Source organism: Cervus elaphus, chromosome 30, assembly GCF_910594005.1.
Source record: "Cervus elaphus chromosome 30, mCerEla1.1, whole genome shotgun sequence".
NCBI classification, from domain to species: domain Eukaryota; kingdom Metazoa; phylum Chordata; class Mammalia; order Artiodactyla; family Cervidae; genus Cervus; species Cervus elaphus.
Window position 1 is genome coordinate 29,960,741 of NC_057844.1, and position 20,400 is coordinate 29,981,140.

General features: G+C 42.1%; 1 protein-coding gene and 1 long non-coding RNA gene across 7 annotated transcripts in view; one reads left to right on the top strand and one right to left on the bottom strand.

Moving 5' to 3' along the window:
• LOC122686605 overlaps positions 1-4,269 on the top strand; it is a 348,073-nt gene extending 343,804 nt beyond the window's left edge. For all 4 annotated transcript variants that reach the window (XR_006338852.1, XR_006338851.1, XR_006338850.1 and 1 more), the window contains one exon: positions 4,115-4,269. This is a non-coding gene — a long non-coding RNA (uncharacterized LOC122686605). The remainder of the gene's footprint in view (positions 1-4,114) is intronic.
• B3GLCT (beta 3-glucosyltransferase) overlaps positions 1-20,400 on the bottom strand; it is a 113,532-nt gene that overhangs the window by 6,519 nt on the left and 86,613 nt on the right. For all 3 annotated transcript variants that reach the window (XM_043891758.1, XM_043891756.1, XM_043891757.1), the window contains 4 exons: positions 16,718-16,831; positions 14,488-14,587; positions 10,702-10,821; positions 4,265-4,409 (listed from right to left, as the gene is read on the bottom strand). In XM_043891758.1, the coding sequence (XP_043747693.1) occupies positions 4,265-4,409; positions 10,702-10,821; positions 14,488-14,587; positions 16,718-16,831 (479 nt within the window). The remainder of the gene's footprint in view (positions 1-4,264; positions 4,410-10,701; positions 10,822-14,487; positions 14,588-16,717; positions 16,832-20,400) is intronic.

Below are 20,400 nucleotides of genomic sequence, written 5' to 3' on the forward strand. Positions count from 1 at the left end.
AGAGATTGGACTCAGACATCTCAAGTCCATAAAGCTTCAGTCTACGTGTGGATTGCAAAGGACATTCAGAACTTCAGTGGATTTTCAGACATGCCTTGGCTTTTACTTTCTCCCAGGTTCATCCATCCCATGTGCATGCACAGAGCTTCCCAGGGGGCCAGAGCATTGTGGCTGGCGTATCTAGCCCTGCCTTGTTTAGTCACTCAGTCGTATCCGACTCTTGGTGATCCCAAGGACTATACAGCTTGCCAGACCCCCCTGTCCATGGGATTTCCCCAGACAGGAAAATTGGAGTAGGTTGCTATTTTTTCCTCAAGTGGATCTTCCCACCCCAGGGATGGAACCCACATCTCCTGCATTGCAGGCGGATTCTTTACCAATGAACCACCAGGAAAGCCATCTAGCCCGACTATGCTCTTATTTCCAGGGGATTAGATATTAAACTTCTGACAAATAATTTCTTCACCATAATTGAAACTACACTCTCAGGCCAGTGAAGATGGGGTTTTTTCTTGTTTGTTTCCTACCCAAGTTTGACAATTCTAGCTGGCATACCTGTGGGTTTTCATCTCTTTCCCAATCAAGTTCACCCCCTCTGACCGCAACCATGTTTGTTTTTATTCCAACCTGGCCCATACTGGTCAAACTACTGCTCTCTCCAACCAAGCTGGGATGGAAATCAGGAAGGATTGGGGGTTTCAGCGAGAAAGGCCTCAGACTCTGTTGCTCTTACCCCAAACTATAGTAGTTTTTCAGGATTTCACACTTCTCAGTGCTTTCTGGTTGACTTCCAGAGTCCTGAAATGGTTATTTTAACAATTTTCTGCGCAAGATTCACTGGCCATGCCATACCCATTCAGTTCAGTTCAGTTCAGTCACTCAGTCGTGTCTGACTCTTTGTAACCCCATGAATTCCAGCACGCCAGGCCTCCCTGTCCATCACCAACTCCCGGAGTTTACTCATACTCATGTCCATAAAGTTGGTGATGCCATCCAGCCATTTCATCCTCTGTTGTCCCTTTCTCCTCCTGCCCCCAATCCCTCCCAGCATCAGGGTTTTCCCCAATGAGTCAATTCTTCGCATGAGGTGGCCAAAGTATTGGAGTTTCAGCTTCAGCATCAGTCCTTCCAATGAACACCCAGGACTGATCTCCTTCAGGATGGACTGGTTGGATCTCCTTGTAGTCCAAGGGACTCTCAAGAGTCTTCTCCAACACCACAGTTCAAAAGCATCAATTCTTCAGTGTTCAGCCTTCTTCAGAGTCCAACTCTCACATCCATACATGACCACTGGAAAAACCATAGCCTTAACTAGACAGACCTTTGTTGGCAAAGTAATGTCTCTGCTTTTTAATATGCTATCTAGGTTAGTCATAACTTTTCCTTCCAAGGAGTAAACATCTTTTAATTTCATGGCTACAGTCACCATCTGCAGTCACTTTGGAGCCCCAAAAAATAAAGTCTCTGTTTTCACTGTTTCCCAGTCCATTTGCCATGAAATGATGGGACCAGATGCCATGATCTTAGTTTTCTGGATGTTGAGCTTTAAGCAAACTTTTTCACTCTCCTCTTTCACTTTCATCAAGAGGCTTTTTAGTTCCTCTTAACTTTCTGCCATAAGGGTGGTGCCATCTGCATATCTGAGGTTATTGATATTTCTCCCGGCAATCTTGATTCCAGCTTGTGCTTCTTCCAGCCCAGCGTTTCTCATGATGTATTCTGCATATAAATTAAATAAGCAGGGTGACAATATACAGCCTTGACATACTCCTTTTCCTATTTGGAACCAGTCTGTTGGTCCATGTCATTCTAACTGTTGCTTCCTGACCTGCATACAGGTTTCTCAAGAGGCAGGTCAGGTGGTCTGGTATTCCCATCTCTTTCAGAATTTTCTACAGTTTGTTGTGATCCACACAGTCAAAGGCTTTGGCATAGTCAATAAAGCAGAAATAGATGTTTTTCTGGAATTCTCTTGCTTTTTCGATGATCCAGTGGATGTTGGCAATTTGATCTCTGGTTCCTCTGCCTTTTCTAAAACCAGCTTGAACATCTGGAAGTTCATGGTTCACGTATTGCTGAAGCCTGGCTTGGAGAATTTTGAGCAGTACTTTACTAGTGTGTAAGATGAGTCCAATTGTGTGGTAGTTTGAGCATTCTTTGGGATTGCCTTTCTTTGGGATTGGAATGAAAACGGACCTTTTCCAGTCCTGTGGCCACTGCTGAGTTCTCCAAATTTGCTGGCATATTGAGTGCAGCACTTTCACAGCATCTTCTTTCAGCATCATCTTTATATGCCATACTCATTAGTGGCATATAATTTTGGAAGCACAGAAAAACCACATGCTCTAGACACTTTGTTGTTAACAGAGAGCTATACTAGACATTCCTTGACATCTGTTCTGAACCTGTGATTTCACAATAACCTTCCCTGACTCAAAAGAGAAGGAATGGGGCCCAGGCAACTTTGAATTGAAGCTTGTTTCCACACACCCACTCTAACTCACCAAGAATCCTAGATTTTTTCTCTTTCTCAGTATGAACAGATATACTATCTGGTGTGAAAGTATTAGTCGCTCAGTCATGTCCAACTCTTTCTAGTGTTCAAACATTACAAATGGAAAGTAATGTCCAAATCAGAGCAAACACTCTTAAAATAGGCTTAAGAATTGGGAGATAAAGCAGTGTCTGTTGGGGAGGATGGGTTTTGAGCACACTTTATGACTTTGGAAAGGTTTAAAATTTATTATGTGAATTAGCAAAATCAAGAGTTTTAAAGTATGGGAAACAACACTTTTTAAATTACTTTCAAAGGACTTTTACTTACTGATTATTTTCCTTCTTTCTTTTCTCCTTACCGCTTCATTTACTAATGAATTCTTCCCTAAAGAAGCTGCTATAAAAAACTAAGACTATGATGTGTGCTATGAGTGCTCAGTCGTGTCCAATCTTTGCGGCCCCTTGGACTATAGTCCAGCAGTCTCCTCTGGCCATGGGATTTCTCCAGTTAAGAATACTGGAGTGGGTTCCCATGCCCTCCTCCAGGGGATCTTCCCGACCCAGGGATCGAACCTGCAACTCTTGCATCGGGTTCTTTACCACTGAGCCACCTGGGAAGCCCCAAGACTGTGATATTACCAGTGATAAATTATTTCCCTTACACACCAACAGTTTTCATCGTCCTTCCTTTCTGTGAGTGAAACATTATAAGATAGAACAAGAGAGAGGGGTCAGAGAGGATAACCTGCTTTTCTAAGTCCTCAGAACAGCACATATAGGCTCAAGTTTTTAAAAATGGCAAAGTACCTTCTGACTTATACCAAGGAGGTGGCTTCTCAGACATTTCTTATTGTAAAGTTCTTTTTTTTTTTATCCTTCCTTGCAGTCCTCAAGAATGAAAAAATGGATTCTGCCTTTCTTGGTAACTTAAGTACTCTCTCTGCCTCGTTCAAGTTTTCCTGCAGTGTTATTTCTGTCATGCCCAAGTCTCTATATGGCTACTGGTTATTGAATAAAGCATGAAGACTATATTTTCAATGTAAGGGAGGACACTTAAAATACATGTGCATTTAAATATTTCCAATTTCAAAAAGCTCTGAATGTCTCAACAATGGGTGTGAACTATGGTTATTTTGTAAAATTTTACATAAAATGTAAAAATAATGTAATAGGATTTCCTTCTTACCCCACATTGCAGGATGGTGACCTTATTAGCACCAATCACCCCTTGTGAGCCTCATCTCTTCTATAACCTCTTCTATAACCTCATCTCTTCTATATCCCCCAGAATATATGCTTATTGAGATACTATACTGAAATTTAATTAGTTTAAGAGCAACCAAAGGGGAGAAAGCCCAATAAAAAGGCAGCCAATGCTATAAAGACTGAGGCCAGTAGAGAACTGCAAATACTGGGTGGTAAGCAGGACAATATTGGGTCAGTCCTGATATTTCTAAATAGCATCTGATAGTTTCTAAATACCATCAATTTTTATTTTATTTTATACAAAGGGGATGGGGGGAAGGAACAGCTTTTACCTGGTCCCACATGCAAGGATGCAGGTCAAATACCATTTCATTTTGCATATGTTTCTGCATTCTGTTTTCATGCTGTACAGGTCTAGTTAAGATGTCCCCCCCGGAGGCTGTCTACACAGTTCTTAAGACTGTTTCCAGAAGAATACATGAAGAGAAAAAAGTAGGATCTTCAAGTGAGAAGAAAATCCCCATCTCCTGCTCTGAAGTAGGAATAAAACCCTTTTTCTCACCTGATGGAAGAGAGGGCTATGTGTCACGGGGATTCCTAATCCACTGAAGCACATCCCCAGGACCATGTCATCTGGAGCATCGTTGCTATAGCAGCGACATTTGCTGGCGAGAAGTCTCCTGATGGCCTCTCTGCTGAAGACCATTCTGGGGGAAACCAGAGCAGACAGAGAAGGCAGTTAGGTCCTTGCGACTGGTAATCTAAATGAGGAAACAGAGTTGAAAGCCATGTTTCTCATAAAGATGATAACATCAGTAGTGTTTCATAAAAATCACTTTTAAGATATGTAATAAGTAATTGTATTTCTTCATATATATCTTATACACAAATAAATAGGCAGTATTCTTTTTCTAGTATGTCACTGGAAAATTAGAAGAGTTCATAAGTTCACACATGCTTAATGAGATCAGTAATAAAATCTGCCAACACTCCCCCAGCAGGCAGACGGACCCAGATACACAAGGTACCTGTCATACAGATGATAACTGACAATGAGATCAAATCTAACTGAAAAACGTGCATGGTCCACGTGATTCCTGCTCACAGAAGCCTCCTTAAAGTGATTTTGAGAAGGGTGGTGGGAGAAAGAGACTGATTTGCCTCCACTGGTGCTAAAACGCTGCTTGACCTGGTACGCCAGGTACATCCTAGTGGAACTCACACGGTTCCAGCCTTTCTGCGCTCTCCCCAGCGCTGCAGCAAGCTAGAAATCTGCAGTACCCTCCAGACTCTCTGGCCAGCCACGTCCTGGCTCCACCCTGACAACAAGGGCACATCCCTGGAGGAGGCCGTCTGCTCCTGGCTCGGTGGTCTCTGTACAGAGGCAGGTGTTGGGGGTGTGGGAGCCACGGGCTCCAGGAGCGCTGGCAAGGCTGGCAGAGCTTTAGGGACGGTTCACGAGCAGCAGTGGGAGCCAGTCCTGGGTCCGCCCGGGTGCTGCGTTGTTAACTTGACAGCAGCAGTGGCTGCAGCAACCTGTACCAACAGGTTCCCGAATCCAGCACCTTCCGCCCCTCCAGCCTCAGGAACAACAGCACTTCCTGTAGTTACTGAGCTCTGGGTAAAGCCACCCACTCCCTCTTAGTCCTCTGGCCCTTTCCAATACCCTTGTACCAAGTTGCTGCAATAAATTCTCTTCTTTTTAAATACAGATCTGTTTCTAGCTTCCCTTCTGGTCCTAGAATAGTACTAGATGTTTTTGTATCATGAATAACCAAAGAGCTGACAGGACTAAGATGATTCACAAATTCACTCCCAATAAGCAAAGACTTGACTGATGGCAAAACTGTCTATGTATCCATATATTCCCATCGTCAAATAGAGGGTCTCATGGTAAGTCCTCAATAAAGGTCTGATGATCCAACAAGTGAGAACAAAGCCACTTTTGCAAAGCTCTTCCTGAGGGGGGAAAGAGGATGGAGCCCTTGAGCACAGTCCCTGATGCAAACACATCCGTTCCCGCTCAGCTGGGCTCAGTTCAGAACTGTGTAACTAGTCAGTGATACCAGTGACCACGGCCGGTGAAGCAGCAACATGGAAGACACTCCCTGCCTTTGCTGAGATGTCAGAAGACTGGATGGAATATGACAAGAGGAAAAAGAAGCTCTTTATTTAAGGTGATACAAGGAAATACGGCTGAACAACAAGAAAAACGGTGCTATGAACTATACAAAAGGGAACTGCAAGTTTGAAAACTCACCATGTGAAACAGATCACCAGGCCAGGTGGGATGCACGAGACAAGTGCTCGGGCCTGGTGCACTGGGAAGACCCAGAGGAATCGGGTGGAGAGGGAGGTGGGAGGGGGGGATCGGGATGGGGAATACATGTAACTCTATGGCTGATTCATGTCAATGTATGACAAAACCCACTGAAATGTTGTAAAGTAATAAGCCTCCAACTAATAAAAAATAAAAAGAAAGAAAAAAAAAAAAGAAAACTCACCATGAACTGCCTCTCTTAAAAACTGAGCATTCATCAGTGACTCAAAATGGCCTAAAGACTTAAACATAAGACATGATACCATAAAATTAGAAAAGAGCATAGGTAAAACCTTCTCCAACATAATTGGTACAATGATTTTTCTTAGGTCAGCCTCCCAAGATGATAGAAATAAAATAAACAAATGGGACCTAACCAAACTTACAAGCTTTTGTACAGCAAAGGAAGTCATAAAAGAAAGACAACCTATGGAACAGGTGAAAATATGTGCAAATGATGCGACAAGGGCTTCCAAAATACACAAATAGCTCATACAGCTCAACAGAAAAACAACCCAATCAAACACTGGGCAGAAGACCTCAATAGACATTTCTCCAAAGAAGACAAACAGATAGCCAGTAAGCATAGGAAAAGATGTTCAACATCGCTAATTATTAGAGAAATGTGAATCTAAAACTACAATAAGGCACTACCTCACACTGGTCAGAATGGCCATCATTAAAAAGTCTACAAATAACAAATGTTGGCGAGGGTGTGGAGAAAAGGGAACCCTCCTACACTGTAGGTAGGAATGTAAGTTGATGCAGTCAGTATGGAAAATAGTATAAAGGTTCTTCAGAAAACTAAAACTAGAATTACAATATGATCCAACAATCCCATTCAGACAAAACTATAATTCAAAAGAGACATGCACCCATGTATTCACAGCACCATTCACAACAGCCAAGACATGGAAACTAAAATGTCTAACAGATGAATGGATAAAAATGATGTGATACACACACACACAATGGACTACTACTCAGTCATTAAAAACAAAACAATGCCACTTGCAGCAACATGGATGCCACTAGAGATTATCATACTGAGTGAAGCTGTCAGAAAGAAAGACAAATACCAGGCAACAGCACTTTTATGTGAAATCTAAAATACGGCACAAATGAATCTATCCACAAAACAGAAACAGACTCATAGAAAAGAGACTTGGGGTTGCCAAGGGGGAGAAAGAGGGATGGAGTGGGAGTTTAGAGTTATAGATGCAGGTGTTAGTCACTCAGTCTTGTCCGACTCTTTGCGACCCCATGAACTGCAGCCCACCAGGCTCCTCTGTCCGTGGAATTCTCCAGACAAGAATACTGGAGTGGGTTGCCATTTCTCTCTCCTTGTAGATGCAAGCTATTGCATTTAGAATGGATAAACTACAAGGTCCTACTGAATAGCACAGGAACTATATCCAATCTCCTGGGATAAACCATAATAGAAAAGGACACTTAAAAAGAATGTCTATATGTGTATAACTGAGTCACTTTGTTGTACAGCAGAAATTAGCACAACACTGTGTAAATCATCAGTTAAAAAACTAAAAGTAAAAAATGTTAATTATAAAGGCTATAAGACTAATAATATGACTGCCTTTAATATACAATACAGTAATTTTAAAAATAAGTAAAACTAAAATAGGAGGCAGGGACTTGCCCAAGGGCATACCTGCAAATCAAGACACCTGCAGAAGACCAAGTGTGTCAGAAACAGGCCAGACCTGTCCTGCACTCTGAGCATATGAACAGGGCATGGTGGCCTCTCTGGGCAACAGTGCCAAGGCCTCCTCCAAGGAGGAGCCAAAACACCAATGACATCCTGACCACAGCTTCATACCCAAACATATGTAAGTAAGCATTTTTTAAGAAAACAGTTATTGAACTAATTACCCAAACTTTCAAGAAGTAAGCAACGAAGTGGAAAACAGACAACTGGATTCTAATAGTGCAGAGGTCTCATTTTCCACACATATATCCGGAGTGTGGAGTCCACACACCTGGGTTATCCCTGATAAGTGGAGCTAAAGAGAGTGATTTAAAGAAATGGTTTTCAAAAACTTACTTGACTCTAAACCACAATGAGAAAACAAGAAACACAGTCCATATGTAACCATTTGTTTTGTATACATGTGTAAAACTGAAAAATACACATAACATATGCTACATAATATATCTATTTTATTCTGTTCGGTTCTTATTTCATTATTTTTAAATGTTGTTTGTAATCCATTAACTGGTTCTTAAAAGCCACTGATTGATCCTGACTTGCTGTTTAGGAAAAAAGCATGTTGGTTCTTAAACTAGATGATCAGAAAAGTCCCTTGTAACATCAGAGAAACTATTATGTCTGCAGCTTTTATCAAAGGCAGAAATGAGATAATCTCATGAAGAATGTTTCTGCATCTTTGTCAAGTGCTACTATGAACAGAACATTACACTGCTTCATGTTAGTCATATAAAGATCAGTACCAGTGTTCATGCATCTGCTTCTTCACTTGTCCCCTGGACCCTGTAAAACTGCGTCTCCACGATAGGAAGTGAGGATGGAATGAGAAATGAGATGCAGGTGCCGCCTTCAAATAATTCATAATTTGGGTAGAAAACAGGAAAGTAAATAGGCAATTAAATGATAATGGTCAGCATAATGTGCTTCATGTATATGAAGAAGGTATCAAACCCAGATTCAGGAGCCAGACTAGCTTAGGGCCTGAGAGTGATATATGGTTCACAGGAAGCAGAAGGATGAGCCAGGTGACATCGGGGGCAGGGCTGGGGGAGGGAGGGAGTGGGGAACTGTGCTATGAAGAGATCAGCAGACGCCGTATGTGAGGGAAGGGTTAAAAGACAGTGCCTCTGAGGAACCGAAAGAGGTTCAGCACGAATTCTCTCAGGATGAGGGTGCAGATAAACAAGGCTAAGATGATAAAACAGCATCTGCCAAGACAGAGGCAGACCTGGTGAGCTCCAGTAAGGAAACTGGACTGTATCCCAATGGAAATGAGGGGCTGTACAAGGGCGCGAAAGACTTCCATTCCCCTGGTCCCGCAAAGAAAAATCCAAATAAGATACAAATCACACTAACCTAAGGACCTGCTGAAGAGATGAGTGAGTGGAAGCCTAGATGAGCCGGGAAGAGCCTTGCCCTGGCTAGAAGGTCTGGGGGTGGGAAGGCAGGAGGAAAGACAGGCTAGAGACGTAGTCCCAAGGCCGGGTCTCGAGCACCTGGGAGGGCTGGGGGTTAGGCCAATGAGAGGTGGTTAAAAGTGAGGCCCGATCCAGGTCAGTATGAGTCTGGTTGAAATCTGAGTGATCATCTTCTAGTCAGATGCCTGCAGTAGGAGAGAGTTCAGACTAACAGCAACGGGAAGGCAGCGCAGCCTCTGAGCAGGGAGTGAGAGGACCAGAGTCCCTGACAACAGCACAGCGGGGAGGAGGACGAGGGCAGGGGGACCAGGAGGCTATGGCTGCCCCTTCTGGCGTCAAAGCATTAACACATTCCTGCTGCAAAATGTATCAACCCAAGTACAAAGCACAGTTGTTCAGTCGCTCAGTTGTGTCCTACTCCTTGCAACCCCATGGACTGTAGCATGCCAGGCTTCTCTGTCCTTCACTACCCTTTACAAAAGGGGAAACTCTGGCTTAATGGACACCAGCCCCTCACCCAGGATACTAACGCATTACCACAAGGCTGCAAAGAGCTGGAACCTTCTTAAATGACGAAGAGTTCAAATCAACACTCCTCGGCTTGATGCTTTAGTGTCTTCTCCGAGGCCCCTGGACCCCTACTTCCTACTGCTAATGGCCTCAGGTAGATCAACAAAAAGGCCTGGTTATCACTAGGAAAGGCCACCTCCACAACCATGGTGCAGTCACCACTAACGAGGCCAGACCAAAACAGGAACCCCTGGAAGACCACCCTGTGCTCGTAGGCCCGGTTCTAACTGAGGGGATTGTAAAGTAAGAACACAAAGTCCAAAGGTTCAGAAGTCTACAGTCCAGTGACTGTTGCCCATCACATAGTGGATACACAACAAAACCTGCTGAATACATGTAATCACTACAGTGCATAACAAGATTCTCCCTGAACACCCTGCGGCAAATACTATAGAAACAACAGAACAGACTAACTGCCTGATTGATTCACCTACACAAATCAAATCAAAATCTCTCCCCATAAGATTAGGCAGAAGCTTACTTAAAAGCATTGATTCTTAACTATATTTAAAACCCATAAATCCCACACAAATATCACATAATTGCTTAAATCTAAACTTCTGTAACTACTCTTTTCCCCAAATACAATCAATAAGCGCTGGATAATTAAGAAGTCTAATGAATTATTTTCTGAAATGAAAATCTATATCCAAAATTTTTTTCATTCAAACAGATGATCAAAACTAACTGGCTGCCTAGAAGCAATCACCACTACAGGCACATTTCTACCAAGTTCCCTGACATTCATATATATATAATCTATATATACAGACATATATTTATTCTCTTCAAGGAATAAAATGTTCTCTACTGTGGGTCCTTTTTAATGTTCACGATCCTGTCATAATAACAGCTCCCCCCATTTACAAGGCACTTAGGGATCAGCCTAGAGCCCATGGTCACAGACCCACCCCTGTGTCCTAGAAACAGAAGTGCAATTTGCAGAAAGCCAAGCTCATAGTTACCCTCCTCCTCCCGTGACGTAGCTGTAGCCGCCGGTGCCCAGCCCATAGCCGTAACGCTCTCCCAGAAACACGGGTTCACGGGCGTCGTAGCAGCTCAGCAGGTGCCGGAGCCTGGAGATGCTAAGATTCCCAAGGGAACAGAAGCGACAGTTCCTTAATTCAAACGTGTCTGCAGATTACATATTTTACGGTTCTTACACCCCACTGGTTATACTCTGCAATACTCTCTGTCAGTCACAGAGATGAAATTCAGGAGACTTACAGAAGAAAGATTTTTTAAAAAAAAAGAAAAAAAAAGTTGACGTGCACTGTACATCACTGGAAACAGGAGAGAAACTGAGGAACAAGGGCCTCCTCCCCAGCTTTCACAAGCCCCGACCGGCAGTGGCCGCCTTGTGTGGACGGGCAGGGTGGCCGGTCGAGGAAGGAGGGGTGGCCTGCTCCCCACTGAGTGAACTCATCAGTGTACCTTCCAGACCTACCTGGTATTTCTTACAATACTTGGTGGCTAAAAAAGGAACCTGAAAAGTACAGATGAGTCCTTGGCAGGCAGGTGAAGGCAAGGTGGGAAGGGAATTTGGGCAGCAAAGCTTTCCAGGGGGCCTTCAGGTTGTGGCACACCACTGCACTGTACTTGGGCCCTCCTCCAGGGAGGCTTCCCTAATCCGTGGCTTTGTGTGTCTGTCTGTTTACACCTCCGGCTCCTAGGCCTCCTTGCCGTGTGTCAACAGTGACAGCTTCCACAGGGCTGCTCAGAAAAATGCATTTATTTATCATTCACTTTATTCTGTTTCATCTCCTTTAACGGTTCTTCAGTTTTTTTAATTTTTCATGACACTGGTATTTTTTAAAAACAAATGCCCACCCCCCCCTTTTAATAGACTGGTCCTCGTCTTGGGTTTGGCTGATGTTTCCTCGTAACAGAGGCACGGTTACGCATTCTCAGGTGCAGGGATAAAGAAGGCATGCTGTCTGGCCTGTGGTGTCCGCCTGTCCCCCACTGGGAGTGTCTGTTTTGATCACACGGTGCTGCCCCAGGTCTCCCCTGGACACTTGCTGCTTTCCCTTTGCTGTTTCTCAGAGTCTCCAGCAGACACTTTAACACTAGCAAGTATCCTGGTCCTCATCAAAACTTATCCCTAGTTTGGCATCTGTCAGTGATTCTTGCCTGAATCGGTCTTTACTCTGATGGTGTCAGAGAGATGACTTTTCCAACTCCATCAACCAGGCAGAACTCGCTCCCTGCTAGCCAGAACCTGCCCGCAATATTCATATGCTGAAGCCTTAACCCCCCTCGTGGCTATATTTGGAGGTGGGGCTGAGAAAGTCAATTCCTAGGCAGGTTGATAAAAAGTCCGGAGTCCTCAAGGAAGAGAAAGGGTCTGGGATCTCGAAGTGGAGACAGGAGTCTGGAATTCTCAAGGAGGAGGAAAGGACAAACATCTTTTTTCTTTCCTCTACATTCCTTAGTCTCAGTCACATAAAATGTTTCCTTTAAGCCCAGAACTGATGATTACACAACAAACAACTCAGTTTAAACTCTGTACTAAGGATTATATAACAACAATGCATCCTGCTTGAGGACAGATTCTCCTTTCTGAAAACCTTCTGGCTAATCCTGTTATCTTAAAATGTAAATTATGGGAATGGGTCTAGTAAGATGTTTACAACCTTGAGACATTCTTTCGATTTATTGTAATAACTAATTTAAAAAGCATGTAACTCCTTTGCTTAGCCTATCAAGGGGGGGCGCTCTCCATCCCCTTTCCGATGTCTATGTCAGAAGCTTTCTCTGTCCCCTTTTATACTTTAATAAAACTCAGCTGCACAAAAGCTCTTGAGTGATCAAGCCTGGTCCCTGGTCCCGAAGTTAAATCTTCTTCTTCGGAGATCACGAATCCGAAACGGTTCCCCATAAGCTATCAGGGCCTAGAAGGAGATTCAGTGAAGTCACCAGGGTAGGACTTGGATGTGGCATAACTCGTGTCCATATGAGAGGAGACACCAGAGAACACTCTCCATGGCAGACAAAGAAGAGGTCCCGCGAGCACACGCCAGGCCAGCAGCCACCCTCAAACCAAGAGAAGAGCCTTAGAAACCTGCCTCGCCAGCACCTTGATCTTGGATTTCCCATCCTCCAAAATGAGAAATAAATTTGTTTAACATAAATTATTTTGTTTCTATTTGGTATTTTGTTATGGAGCTGAATCTGCCTCATTACTTTTTTATTATAAGCACAAACTTACTGCCTCCTAATTGTCATGGTTCATAATCCATTACCGTCCTCAATGACACTGATGCTCTTGTCCCAGATTCCACCAATGGGAACCTCTTCAAGCTTGCTCCTGTTTCCTCTTAACACACACTTTTCTTTCTGTTCTTTTTTTCCTAAGCACTTCCTCACTCTCTGGCATAAGAAAAAAAAAGTTAAAATGTCTTCCTATATCTTCCTTGCCTCAACCTTAAAATCAGCTATTTCTCTGAGAAGGCCTGGTTCCTTTTAGTAGGCAAGTTGCAGTATTAGTTCTGTTCATTAGTTGCTCAGTGCTACTGGGGATCTTTGCATCTGGTCTTCTTTTGTGTGAAGAACTAGAACCGTGGCTCCCAACCAACATATTACCACTTAGCCATCTTCTCAGTCCTACAACCTACCTAATGTACCTTCAGAGTTCCTTCATAACAAAAACCAGACCGACTGAAATCTCAGGAGTTGTTTGGCATCCCCACTCCTCTACCCCTGAAGGTGTGTCTCTAAAACCCATCTTCAGCAGTATTTGCTTTATATTTTCCCTTCAGTGTGATTATGTTTTCATCTGAAATACAGTTGGTTTGTTTCAGCTTTCTCCTCATCCTTATTGATTTTTTCCGTCCTTATAGATTCATTTTATTTTTCAATAGGTAAAATATGAGCACACTTCCCAAAGTCAAAACTAAACAAAGAGACAGAAAAGGGGCACACATACCCTGACTCCATCTACCCCACGCTCCCACCCACCCCTCTGTGGGAACTACTGCATGGATTTCCAGTTTATCTGCCCACTTTTTTTTTGAATAGCTAAGTCCACATGGTATGTTTTATTTCCCTTTCTTTCTTACAGGGAAGCAAACAAAATACATTCTTATGCACTTGGCTTTTTCCACGTAATGGTATCTACTGGAAATCACCTGATACAATTTGTTGATTTTTTTTTTCAAGGAACCAAAATTTTGGCTCTTTAGTTTGATCCTCTGCTTTTTTGACCTCTACCTCATTATTTCTGCATGTATCTTTATTATTATTTTCTTCCTTGTTTATCTGGGTTGACTTTGTGGTTCTTTTCCTAGCTTGAGTTGGGAATTGAATTTTTTATTTTTATTGTTCCCACTGGCTTGGCAAACCTTACCCACCCCTTTATCATTAGACTTTTTGAATGACTATGTTTATGTGTCTTTCATATAAAGCATAGATTTGGGGTTTGTTTCATGAAGCACTTTGAAAAGTTTGTTCTTTTACTAGGTAAGTTAAACCTACTCACACTTAGTGATATGACTGATGTTTGATTTCAACATTAAAATTATTTTAGGTTTGAATTATTATACATATTATACTGTATTGTCTACCGTCCGTGTTTTAAAAATAACTCATTTCAGATACTGTGTCCTTTGGAGGGGGGGTTGTTTCAGATGTGAGGGTAAAATCCAGGTCCTGTTTCTACAAGCTGGCCAGCAGCAGAAGTACCTATTCTAGTTTCTGAATGTAAAAAAATGCAGAATTTAAAGCCACCTGAGGACAAGGGGACCCCTTACCTTATTAATGTGTCATCATCCACAATGACCAACCATGGTATTTTGTCATGGGTGTGATTTAGAAATCTTTCCAAAATGGCAAATGTCTTTCCACAATGACCTAGGAAAGGTGAGAAGAAAACTTACAATGTATTACTTTCCTTAAAACATTGTGAGTCAAAGTTTAAACACTGGTATGCACTTAAGAATTTGAAAATCAGCCTTTTCTAATTTCCATGGACTTAGTGAACCAGGGGGAACGATAAAAATCATGAAGTCAGTCATTCATTTCATACACGAGGGACTGAAGACCTAGAGAGGTGAGGGGAATTACACAAAGTCAGGTACAGGAAACACTATAGTTAACTTCAGACACATAAGAAATTTGTTAAATCTTGCAGAAATTACAGGAGCCTGGCTTCTTTCCTTAGACCTCCTTATTCTGAAAGAAATATTAGAACCTCAGGCATCACAACCTTAGGGAAACAATGGTGCAAGATACAATATTATACTGTCAATTATTTATTTTGTAAATATTTGCTATTACGTTTCTAATATGCAGACATGGTGGCCAGTTCTAGGATGTACACTAAAGATACAATGCCTCAGAGGCACAGTCCCTTAGATGCCAACAGATAGCAAACCTTTAATGGAAAATGCTCAGGCCAGGACAGCAATAAATGCTTGGGAAGAGAATGAAAGTCAATAAATAAGAATAAACCCCTCAATTCAACAAAGTATTAAGTGACACAGTAGAGAACAAAGCACTCAATTTAACCTTTACTTTTCTTAGTCTTGATCACTTTGGTATTTTTAACCATTTTACTATGGTTACCATAATACATTTATTTATGGTATATATTTTTGAAAGCCATCTCAAATTCCTTTTGGATAAGGTAGAATATAAATATAAGAACAATAAGGTCAGACTGAAAATAAAACAAATCAAGAATGCATCAACATATGAGTATTAGAGTCAATTTAGAGTCTAAAAAGCAAGATAAAGAAAATTCAAAATCATTCAAAATTCAAAAAGAAAATTCAAAAATGATCTGAAATCATTTTTCCAAAACAGACAACAACAGACAGACTTTGTGATATATATATACTAATCTTGTCAGAATAATCAATAATACAGGATGGCGTATCTGATTCTACTCTACTTTATCAGTCAAGGCATTATGAGTGACAGTATCATAAAATAATCAAGATAAATTACTCTATACAACAAGATCATCAACTTACTACTCTTTTTTTCATAAAAAGGTTTGGGCGGAACCAGAAAACTAAAGAAAAATGTGGCAGGAACAACGGATAAAAATTAAGATGAATAAAGAGCATCTGAAGGTGAGGTGGCCAAATTTATACTTCCAATTTTTTGAAATAAAAAATGTTTTGAATTAGAAAGCCTGCAATCTGAAGAGAAAAACAGGTGTACTTCAACAATTTACTTATATATTATATATACCTATATGAGCTTATACTACATATGTCCCATGCAGAATGTGGTTAAGTGCTCCTCAGAAGTACAAACGAAATGCATCCTGGACCGTAACAGACCATAAGCTTCTGGAAGATGGGAACCATCAGCTTCATTCCTGTTTCCCTCACTGTCTAGCAGGGGCCAGCACACCACAGTCGGATAATAATACTGGCTGAATAAATAGCTAAAATTAAATGAAGAGACACTTTGCATGGGAATATGAAAAATTAACTCTGGGAGGGGGACTTCCCTGCTGGCTCAGATGGTAAAGAATCATCTGCAATGCAGGAAACCTAGGTTTGATCCCTGAGTCGGGAAGATCCCCTGGAGAAGGGAATGGCAACCCACTCCGGTAATCTTGCCTTGAGAATCCCAGGGACAGAGGAGCCTGGATGGCTACAATCCACGGGGTCGCAAACAGTGGGACGGGACTGAGATACAGGTACCCCATTGTGGCCACAGTGAGTCATGAAGGCGCAAAAGACCTGCTGTTACACTCTGCCGTACCTGTCCTATGCATATTCGTCATGCGTGTCAGCCACTTATGTATGACCAGCCAAAAACTTACAGCCTTTGTTAATACTAAAAGCAGTGCTTAAACTGCAAGAATCGGTCCACATCCATGGATAAAGATGTGAGGAGGCAGGAAAGAAAGTTACACAAGGGAAAAATTAAAGTATTTATAAAATGCTTTATTTTTATCCTAAGCTACTATATTTACAGAATGGACACTCTGAGTAAGAGGATCAGTCGGGACTGAGGACTCACCTCTATCTGTGTTAGGAATCCCCAGATCCACCGTCGGAATGGAGCTGTCTGCGTAATCACTGTAGTATTCGAGGTGACCTGCCTGCCCCGCCCAAGTCTGCTTCACGATGGGGACTGAAAAAACGAGAGAGGGGACCATCACTGGCACAGTCACCCAAGAAGCTGGAATCCCAGCATGACGGGATGACCTCCCAAAAAGGAAGGGAACCAGCACATGTTCTTCTCCAGGTGTTCCAAGGCTTAGAGCTCCCTTCCCACCCTGAGAAACGCCAACAGCACAGGCCCTCCTCATTGCTGGTGATAAACACACTGCTTCCGCAGAAAAATACATTGTCTAGTCGGATTAGACTGCTGTGTAGAAGTTAATTTTAACTAATTTTTCTCTTTTCCCAGGCTGCTTTATTTAAAATTCACAACTGGAGTTTTAGATGCTTTTTAGGGGTGTGGGGATAAAATTACTTCTAAGGGCTGTAATATTCTGTGTGGTTCTAGCTGAGATGTATACTTGCCTCCCTCACAGTGGAGGGGGAACCTTTTCAAACTCCACCCAAAGATGCCAACAGGACCACCTAACCCTATAAAGGACATGACCCTGCCATTAAGAATCAGTACATCTACACCAGTGGCTGATTCATGTCAATGTACGGCAAAGACCACCACAATATTATAAAGTAATTAGCCTCCAAATAAAATAAATTAATTTTAAAAAATCACTACATGTGATGGCTGATAGTATTGTGTTGCACTTTTGGAAAGTGTAGAAAGAAATAAAATTGAAAACCACTGCAGATTCTAAAACTGTATCATGAACAGATAAATTATTTTAATAAACACAAATAGCAGAAAACTTGGCTGATTTTCTGTATTTTAGGGTGAGATGCCCAAAGGTAGCTGTGACTCCACACCCAATACAGAGAAATCAGCTTGACCACGATTTGATACTAATTCACTTGACCAACTATCTCAGTAATTACTTTCTTCTATAATTTTTTTTTAAGTTACTACCTGTGCATCTCAATTTTAAAGGGATTCCACTGTTGTTTTAATAGAAAAGATCAATATAAAAAAACTAGATCTTATACTGTTGATTTAAGAATCTCAACTCTGATGAACCAAATCTTCAGGTCAATATTTTGAACCTTTATTAAATCATTTTTCCCCCCAACCTAAATAAAAATAAATGATATGCAAAAACTACCCACACGATGTCAAAGTGTCTAGCTATGCTAGTCAGCAAATTGGGAGACAAACTTAGATAGCCCCTATACAGAAAATACAAAAGTACACCATTCCATAGTCCACTATTTACCAGCTCTTAAAAAAGAAGAGACTTATGAATTCTGGACATTTGCTATGGTAACCTCCAAATTACCTATTTTAAGCCAATAAATAATATTTTATATATTAAAATACAATTTTTCTGCCATCATAAAAAAAGGCAGATATAAAGATTTCTCCATGCCAGAATGGACAAAGATCTGTAAATGATAAGGTTGGGGGCAGGAGAGGGTGGAAGGCATTGAAAGGGCAGTGCTGAAACATACACATTACCGTAAGTAAAACAGATAGCGAATGGGAAGTTGCTCTATGACACAGGAGCTCAGCCTGGTGCTCTGTGACGACCTGGAGGGGTGGGATGAGGTGGGAGGTGGCAGCGAGGCTCAGGATGGAGGGGACATGGCTGGTTCATGCAGATGTATGTCAGAAACCAACACAACACTGTAAATTATCCTCCAATTAAAAATAAATAATTTTGAAATAGTAATAATAATAGATAAGGTTGCTAAGGGAGAATAAAAGAAAAAAGAAGGAAAAATTCTTATTCTATCCAAATTCCAGCACAAGAAAACTCAAGCTTGGCCTTGTGGTGGCCCTTGGCTTTGCGCATAATAAGCAGGACTTATCCAGACAAGACAGGCTGCCCTGGTGGCTCAATGGTAAAGAATCTGCCTGCAGTGCAGGAGACCAGGGTTCAATCCCTGGGTCGGGAAGATCCTCTGGAGAAGGGAACAGCTACCCACTCCAGTATTCTTGCCTGGAGAATCCCATGGACAGAGGAGCCTGGTGGGCTACAGTCCATGGAGTCGCAAAGAATCAGACACGACTGAGTGACTGAACAACACACCTAACCTACCTGTTTCCTGTTTTGGTTTGAAACAGGTGAGACAGAAATGTTACCAGAGGTAAGAATTTCTCAGAGCCCAGGACCCCACACGACCTGAGACACAGTAAGTGCTCAGTGAATAGCTGACTGAAGACTGGGTGCTGTGGGGATTCCAAAAGGCTGAGGGCTCCTTCTGGAACTGGTTTAAAGGAAGGAGTTTTACCTCTATCAGTGATTCAGCCTTTGTACAAGACCACGCTAAGCTGCTTCAGTCATGTCTAACTCTTTGTGAACCCCATGGACTATAGCCCATCAGGGTCCTCCATCCATGGGATTCTCCAGGCAAGAATACTGGAGTGGGTTGCCATTTCCTCCTCCAGGGGATCTTCCCGACCCAGGGATCAAATCTGCATCTCTTAAATCTCCTGCATTGGCAAGCAAGTTCTTTACCACTAGCGCCACCTGGGAAACCAGTACCACCATAGCCAATCATTTTAAAACGGACCGACCATTTCAACACAGCAACGTGTTCTGAGTCTCGAAGCCCAAAAGCATCCAACAGTGAACAGTGTTATCACCTATCCAATCCTCATCACGGTAATGCCTGTGCAAAGAACTGAAGTCAAGGTGAAGTCTTCTACAACAGCAGATGAAGACTATTTTAAACCAGAGTTGATGCAAAACTGCTTAAAACTTTAGAAATTTTGGTCTGTTTTATCACCACTGTTTGAATAGTGAATAACTGAATTCTTTCTATTATTTATATTTCATATTATATTAAGACACTCTATTCCTAAAGATATTAAACTTGGAGAAAATATTTCAATTTAGTTACGTGGTCTACTATTTCATTTTCAATACAGAGAAGCATACTCCCTCCCACGTAATAAAACAATAGTGAATGTCTCTTTCAAGAATGTTTGCCACAGATAACTTAAAATTAGGATAAAGTAAAAAGAACTGTACTATTTAAAAAAAAAAAAATCCACTCAGATGGCATACATCTTCCACGTGGCTGCACCACTGAGAAGGAGGAGATGCAGAGAAGTCCCTTCTACTCCCGACAGGCTGACGTGCAAAACTCTGATTACAAACGAAAAGGAACTGACCCTTGAGCAAAATCTACCACACAACCTGATGGGCATGACTGTTCTTATTTAAGGAATCTGCCGTTTTCCAACTGACAAATGGCCCTTCTGTCTCACTGTAAAGGTCAGTGAGCATAGGAAAGCCCTGGTTTCTCGTCTCTTGAGAGGCTTAGCGACAACACCAAGGCTGTGCTCTGATCCCTGGTTTGGGGATGGGGTGTCTGTAAGATGGAAAGGCTATCTGACACAGTAGTGCCAGGGCACTCTGGCCCCCCGTCTTCACCTGCACGGCAGCTGGGAGAGAACTGAACTTTCATCAGGAATTAAGCCACTCCGGGCGTTTGTTCTCTATGTCATGTCTCTACTTCTGCCTTGTGAATGAGATCATCAGTACAGTTTTCCTAGATTCCACATATATGCATTAATACAGAATACGTCTCTCTTCCTGACTTGCTTCACTCTTTACGACAGTCTCTAGGGTTCAGCCACAT